This window comes from Habropoda laboriosa, unplaced genomic scaffold (assembly GCF_001263275.1).
Source record: "Habropoda laboriosa isolate 0110345459 unplaced genomic scaffold, ASM126327v1 scaffold113, whole genome shotgun sequence".
Taxonomy (NCBI): Eukaryota; Metazoa; Arthropoda; class Insecta; order Hymenoptera; family Apidae; genus Habropoda; species Habropoda laboriosa.
Genome location: NW_017100216.1, coordinates 559924 through 568090, shown reverse-complemented (window position 1 = coordinate 568090; position 8167 = coordinate 559924). Strand labels below are relative to the sequence as shown.

Here is an 8167-nt window from a genome sequence, read left to right as displayed (position 1 = left end):
GATTAGGCATGCCCATCGGACCGATTGGACCATTAGATAACAAATTTGACATGAGCGGTCCATTAGGTCCGATAGGTCCCATCATTCCAGGTCCTATACGAGGATTTGGACCAATAGTATGATTGAAACCACCGTGGTATTGATAATCGGGTCGCATTGGTCCGAAGTGTCTTGGGTTTTGCCACGGACCAACAGGTCGAAAATCTGAATTAAAGTGCCCTTGCGGACCACCATATGGAGGTCCTGGTGGATGGGCCCATGGACCTGGTTGTTGCCATGGTTGATTTTGCCACCTAGGGCCGTTTGGATTTCTTGCAATAGGATGATCTTTACTTCTCATTATTTCTTTATCACTCGAAGGACTAAACGTAGATGAACGATCTCCTGAACCTGTCAAATCCAAATTTACACCTTTCTCCCATACAATAGAACCTACTTCCTTTTCTTTTCGTTGTGCAGCTCTTAATTTTCGATCTTCGCTCATATGCAAAACTTCTTGAATAAGAGTATTATATTGAGTTTTAGTAATCGAACCTTGATTCAATTGTTCAGCGGCTTGTTTCATTATTATTTCAATATTCCTGTCTTCATTCTTCTCAGGCTTATCATTTTCTCGACCTCTTCGACCGGATCTACTGTCTTGATCTTCATTCGATAATGTTCTTCTTCTTTCTTTCGGATCATCAGGAAGTTTGTTGTAAAGCCTGAGCCTACCCAATCTGTCTCTGTTACGATCTCTACCATCACGTTTGTCGTCAGTATTATTAGCTTGTTTCTCTCTATCGTTCTTCGAAGGTGTTTTTAACTTTGCCCAGCCGTCTTTGCCATCTTCACCAGATATTACAGGTGGAGGCGGTGTCGGTGGTCGTCCAGCTTTAGGATGAGTCAATGTTCGTAGGTCAACATCTTCGTTTCCAAATAATCTATAACATAGAAACATTCGTGTTAATAACATGCAACATTCTACAATAATATAGAAGAATAATCTACAATGATACATACGCGTCGAACTTTTCAGCTTTCGTTTTCTTAGTTAAAGTAGAATCGATGTGTTCTGAACTTTGTCTTTTGTTGGTATTAACCGGTGGCGGCAACACGCGCAAATCTAAGTCCTCTTCTGAAAAATATTTCGAAGTGAAGTGAAATAACTCGTATGTCATACAAACATTATATGCGTATTTAATTTTACCAATATATAGGATCATTGCATCCTCTTTTGCATGCTAGTTTTATATCTTGAAAAACGAAAAACTTTTGTTCAAAATAGAAACAAAAAATATGTTATTTATAAATAAAACATATTTTAACGTTTTATCCTTAAATATTAGGGCTGAAATCGTCGTGATACACAAATATTTAGGATACAAGGTATCATTGTAAACCCACGTCGTACAGACTGACTCACCATTGAGGAACAAAAAGTGATACATGTATCTACAAGTAATTTATATTTATGTCGAAAAACGTAAGGTATGAACTTACTCTTTTCTGGTACCGAAGCAGTTGCACCTGGAAGAGGTAGTGTTGCTCTCAAGTCTTCATCTTTGCTGGATGATTCCAAAGTCGGTTCCGCAGCAATTTGAACGTTCCCAGCATTTGCTGGAGAGCGCTCGGGACTAAGACTGCCATCCTTGTTACGCCTTACGTAATTTCTTTGTCTAGTATTCGGTCTGATTTCTTTAAATGTTGGTGGGTGAGGAGGAGAGACTATTAATGAACCAGATTGCTCCTCCTCGGTAACACCACCGGAACTGCTTAAACTTGAATTGGATTTTGCATCGTTACGCCTGGGGATTCTATATGGAGGACTTGGACTGCGTTTTCTCGATTTCGTATTCTTCTTTCGGTTTTTAGAGGTTTGAAAGGATTGAGGAGAGGTACGCGAGGATGGTGAACTGTCTCCACTGTCTTTTTCACGAGATTTGGACCTAACAGGACTGGCATCTCTGTCGACTTTCGGTATCTTACTCGGAGATGTCTGAGGTTGCTTAGATCGCGACTTGTTACCTAGTTTCCTATGCGAGGATTTGGAGGAAGTGGAAGATTTATCAATCGCCGAAGACGAAGAACTACGTGAATTCGAGCTCTTCGAATCTTTCGACTTAGAATCGTTACTACCACCTCCTCTGTTACTCGCGGATAAAGAACTATTACTACCCACAGACAGACTTTGAGAACCTTTGGAACTATTACTGTTTAGGTTACCACTACTATTACTAGACAATCGAGGGTCTTTCTTTTGACTTGTTCGATGCGACACAGCATCTTTATTTGCGTTACCACTGAAATTTTTATTATTATTATTGTTGAGGTTCGTATTAGCATTATTGTTATTACTAGCGTTTATCGTCGCAGTATCGGAGCCGGCAAGATTTGTCGGAGACTTGTTGATAGTGCTAGTCACAGCCTGTTTCGAAAGTAACTGCTGTTTTAATTGATCTGAAAGTACAGTGTTTGTATTTGCCGCTAGCTGCGTTTGGCCGTCACCCCGCGAATCCTTTTGAGTTGGTGTACTTATTCGCTGCTGTCGAGGATCCACGCTTGGAACTGGTACATCTTGAGCCGAAGTAGTCTTTAATCTTGGATCACGAGACACAGGCTTAGCTGATGCTACTGCTATACTACTAGCTGGCGCAATTCGTGGACCACTGTTCGTTCCTGCATTTTTCAGAAGTGAAGCAGTTGCTGCTGGAAACTAAAAATGAGAAAAAGAATATTAAAAAAACAGTTCATAACGGAATAGTATTACTGAATAATATTACTATATGTGGCTTGATGCCACATATATAAGAATTTATAACCAAAAATTACCTGTTTTCCTACTTGTTTTGGTGCTTGACTTGGCACAGTAGTTACAACAGGTTTTCCCTGTGTAATAGTTTCTGTGCTTGATGTTATATGTGTTGTCGCCGCAACCTATGCAAATAAGAATAAATGAGGTTTAGCTACAATTCAAATATGTAGTTTAAAAAGTAAGATTATCTTGTGACTCACCATTTCAGCTTTTAAATTCCCTGCTTGTTTGTCAAGTTGTCGTTGTTGTTGTTCTAAATTAGCTTTAGCTTGAAGTAATTCTAACTCAATCTTCTTCTTTTGTAATTCTATCAGTTCTCTTTGTTTCTTTAACAATTGTTCTCGCATTGCTGCTTCTGTTGGTGTCACAGGATCACCTGGTGGAAGCTTAACAGGTGCTACAATTGGTTGTGATACAATAGATGTTGCTGATTGTTGGGGCTAGAAATAATTAAAATACCACATAGATATATATTTTAAATATAAAGATACATAATTAAATTGTACCAGCTGATTATACTAACCATTGAAAAGAAACGAGGATTAACATGAATAGATCCTGAAGAAACGCTAGTAGGAGAGGCAGTGATTGGCCAGGCAGGATCAATACTTTGCACCCGTACATCCAAAGAAAATAATTTCTTTGCTGGAAATACATCATTCCACGTTTGTCTTAATTTCCACATGCTGGCTCTTGTATTCTCATCCACCTGTTCATATATACAAACATTACTATTTCTGAAATGTTTTATAAAGGTTTTACACTACAGAGAAAGTAAAGAAAGTACAATGACTTGATATTGACTAAACAATTATCTTATAGCTCTGTCTAAAGTGCAGCAATCTTATTGTTGCAATGCATTGGTTTCTTTATAATATAATGCCAAGTACTTATATTTCTTATATCAAACTTGGAAAACATACCTTTTCAAACACTCCACAAAAAGTGTTTACAATATTTTGTGTGAAGAGATTTAAATATGCTCCATTAACATTCTTCACAATTGAATCAATTAAATAAAGGACAGGTAATTTGATGTCACTTCTCACCTATTAAAACACAATATAATGTTTTTGTTTTAATTCAAGACATTATGAATTCAAGCTAACATTTCATACCATAATATATACACAAAAGGTAACATATATAGATGTAATTGAAAAACAAAAAAAAGGTGATAACATAAATAATTACATTGTATTATATGATTTATTATAAATTCCATTTCATTCCATTTCACCAGGCTTATTTATTTATGCTATCTTTGAGATAAAAAGGGTATGAAATACAGCTTCTCTATTTCTAGCATATTAAAATACATGGATCACAAATGTTAAGTGTGCAACAATGTAAGCATAATAATATATTTTATAATATACAAAGCAACTTATACTATTTTCAGATAATTACAACAGATAAATAACCTTTTGCAGATGATTCTCAACAGCTTGAACAATTGCTGGTGCATGTTCAATGTTGTCCTCTGCCAGCATAGTAAGCATATTAATCAAGGGCTTGCTGTTAATCGTCAAATCAGACAATGATGAGATGTACTCATCAGCTATTTCCTTAGACTTTGTTGACGTCATGTTGTTGTGCTGCCAGTTGATAAACGCAACAAATCTTCGTCAAATTGACAGTGGTAATTACACTGAGACACACAAAAAACAGATATTAAAAACACCAATGTACTTTCACTATAGGAAGGCAATGAAATAAACACACATCTCTTATTGATCTTTTATTAAAGAAATATATTGAATAACAAGAATTCATTGGTACTTTATGATGCAATTTCAATAGATATTTTTCAAGCACACTTGAGGGAAAATGTTTCTTACACAATTTTCTTAAAGTTAAAAACTTGTAAAAAGAACTGAACATAAAATGTATAAAATTATAGAAACTAGTGTTTATAGTAACAAGTATTGATTATTTCAAAATTCACATATGCATATTCTACAACTTTGCAAAGCAATAATAAATTGTTAACGTGATAATTTAATAAATAATTAAATTACTATTGTTTATTACATAGTTGTAAAATTATAATAAAATTAGAGAATTCTAATACACAGAAGAACAACAGTACACAGAAGAGCGTAAGCTATTGATAAAAATTATTTGCTACATAAATAAGAAAGTAGTGCAAAATTTTTGTTCAATATTACTTCTTGGCATTCTATGGTTAGGCTATTCCACTTTTACTGATCTTAAATATGTAGAGCAGAAATATTGGACACGTATACAGTTTCTCAAAATTTTGATTATACCAAGCAAATTAATACGATTGGTGACCTTTAAGGATCAACATGAACAGAAATTAGCACATTACTATTTCTATTTATGTAATATTATCCGGAATCCTTTTACGAAAGGTTGATAGACTACGAACACATATCGATTTTTTTCTTTCATTTAATAATTATGCGTTTTCCAAGATCTTTTATTACACTATTGTTGCAATGTCCATGCACGTTCTAGAAGTTCGGCACAAATACCTAAATGTACACGAATAACTAACACGCATCTGGATTTCCTTAACGCCTGACGAGCAAACTTGAACGACATTTAGTATTACAGCTTCACGTTCTACAATGAGTTTTACTCAGAACACTATAAACGACACTGGTTAACATTTACCTTTTTAACGCATTTCGAAAAAACAAGAATATCCCGAACTACAATTATTTTGACTTTTCGCGATAATCACGCGGATGCTACTGCTACGCCAAACGGGATATCCACGTAAAATGGCTACCATTCCTTTGTACCTTCTAACGGGATTACAAGTATATAAAGGTAATTGTGATTGGTCAGAATTCTTACTCTGTCGGTTGAATTTCAGCCAAAGACCAATCAGACGTTTCGTTGTAAAATACAACAACTAGTTTGCTTAGTATAGGAGAATTTCACAATTATCCGCGCGCGTCGCTAGTGAGCAAAATGAAAGCAAATAGTTACGTTTTCATTGTCGCGATTTACTTAGGGATCATTTATATTGGACGACAAACTAGTCTGAAATTGAAATAATACCGAAATTTGATACAATAGGCTGTAATAAATATTATAAGTATTTTCTATTACTTATAACAGATTTTCAAAGTGCTGTTTTGTATCTATAAATATCGTTTATAAAATGGTACCTTTTAACATTGTAAAATATAAGTAACTATTAAATTCATAGGATAATTTTTTTAGCTTTACGATTACTTGAATATTATTTTTAAACTTTTTAATATATAAAATCAAGTGTTATACAATTATTGAAGAGTAAAACAGCGAACAATACGGGATTTTTAAGTTCATTATTTATATTCAACTTACAAATTTTATAATTTCTAAATCATGATAACGTCATGATTCAATGGCGGGGACAAGAGAAAACGTCATTTTGACAGAATGGCAGAAAGTCTAGAAAGTCAGTCACGATTTCTGTTAAGTACGTGTTTCTATTTATCTTATAAAAATGGAACATGGTGTATTCAATAAATCGTAAAATAACACGATACGAAGAATGACGTCGTAAACAGGTTTCTTCAATAGATTGGGAGAAAAGTGGATTTCATTAAAAGAAATATATTATAAAATTTCTTGTGCTGCCGTCAAAGTGAACGGTTGCGAAAATTGAACGTGTCGTGTTTGCAAATGCATCGTTAGTTTTATACAAGATTCCTGACCGTAATACGGTACGGATGTGATGGAGGACTACAAATTTCTCTTTAAAGTTGTGCTCGTAGGAAATGCGGGCGTCGGCAAGACTTGCCTCGTGCGCAGATTTACCCAGGTATATATGCGTATATACGTATATCATTAATTAACTTATATTATTTATTATTGAAAATGGAAAAATTATTCTTTTATGTCAAATTAATTTTAACAGGTTACATAGAAAGTATGTAAGCTGTTCCATCTGTTTTTGTAGCATGATGATTATTTATTTAGATTGTTCATTTAGAAAATATATTTTAAATATGCATTTTCAATTATTAATGATACATTTTTTTTATAGGGACTATTTCCTCCTGGCCAGGGTGCAACAATAGGTGTTGATTTTATGATTAAGACTGTGGAAGTAGAAAATGAGAAAGTTAAGGTATGCATATGATGTAATACATTATGATTCATCCTATGTATACAGATATACTTCTTCAGAATAATTTTGTGCTGTGCATAATTAGTATTGTCTTTTCTTTTAGCTTCAAATTTGGGATACTGCTGGACAAGAAAGGTTTCGTTCAATAACACAAAGTTATTATAGGTCAGCTCATGCTTTGATTTTAGTATATGATATCTCGTGTCAACCTACATTTGATTGTTTACCAGATTGGTTAAGAGAAATTGAAGAATATGCAAGTAATAAAGTTCTTAGGATATTAGTAGGTAAGTATTATATGTGATTATAATAATTGTATCAATTATACATTTTATTTATTTTGTTAGGTAATAAAATTGATCGAGAAGACAGAGAAATACCAATACATGTAGGGGAAGATTTTGCACAGAGACATGGAATGTACTTTTTGGAAACTTCTGCTAAAGAAGCAGAAAATGTAGAGCGGTTGTTCATGGAAATAGCAGCTGAACTCATGGAGGTAGTAAGACAATACACTTCTTTTTCTAAAATTTTTATTTAAATATTAATTAGTAGATAAATTGAAACATTATTTTAGCAAGCACGTAGTAAGGAACTACCTAGATATGAAACAAATGCAACCTCAATAAATGGAAAAACAACATCAATTGGTGATACAAGTAACTGTGGTTGTAGTCGACTTTCTTAAGTAGCTTTTATATCTATTATTAAGTCATCTAAAAAATACATAATTTCAGTTGCTAAATATGTATGTAGAACACTATCATACAGTTTTTATAGAGTATGGAGATTGGATGCAATATTAGTCAATCTTCCATAACTAAACAAAGGATTCTACTATTAGACCATCTTTAATATTATATGTTAGCATCTAGTGTTATACTATGCAAATTATATTGACAGTTTTGTTGCAAAAGTATTTAATACTTAAAATTAAAATGAACTTTAAGTATGTTGATAAATTTGTTCGTAAATGTTTTTATAAGGATTAATTAATTTTTTTGTTATGGTTTTATGATTGCAATATTTGTGTAATAAATAAGTTGGGCGCCTGTATATGGGCATTTAATGATGTTTCCATAAATGGAATTTTACTATATGTTTCATAGTATTTTTTGTTATGTCAGAAAGTACAAATAGATATTTCATATTTGGTGACTGAATATGAAGTCATTATGAATATAAGATTTTTACTAAAATTATAAGCCTAATATTGTCCAGGATTTGTTCAAATTTGCAGTATAGATCTAAATATTTATTATACTGCTTTAAAAGTC

General features: G+C 33.3%; 2 protein-coding genes across 2 annotated transcripts in view; one reads left to right on the top strand and one right to left on the bottom strand.

Annotated features, from left to right (window-relative positions):
* The window catches only part of LOC108570851, an 8233-nt gene extending 3838 nt beyond the window's left edge, over positions 1-4395 (bottom strand). Inside the window, exons 1-8 of the mRNA XM_017932773.1 lie at positions 4219-4395; positions 3718-3843; positions 3318-3503; positions 2995-3234; positions 2812-2916; positions 1483-2695; positions 1003-1117; positions 6-923 (exon numbers count right to left, since the gene is read on the bottom strand). Coding sequence (XP_017788262.1) covers positions 6-923; positions 1003-1117; positions 1483-2695; positions 2812-2916; positions 2995-3234; positions 3318-3503; positions 3718-3843; positions 4219-4383 — 3068 coding nt within the window. The 5' untranslated portion in view covers positions 4384-4395. The remainder of the gene's footprint in view (positions 1-5; positions 924-1002; positions 1118-1482; positions 2696-2811; positions 2917-2994; positions 3235-3317; positions 3504-3717; positions 3844-4218) is intronic.
* A 1909-nt stretch (positions 4396-6304) lies between these two features.
* Positions 6305-7578, top strand: LOC108570852 (ras-related protein Rab-30). The gene is made up of 5 exons (XM_017932774.1): positions 6305-6581; positions 6807-6890; positions 6994-7177; positions 7238-7389; positions 7468-7578. Exons 1-5 carry the CDS (start codon positions 6495-6497, stop codon positions 7576-7578), a joined length of 618 nt encoding a protein of 205 aa, XP_017788263.1. The 5' UTR covers positions 6305-6494.
* The last annotated feature ends 589 nt before the right edge of the window (positions 7579-8167 follow it).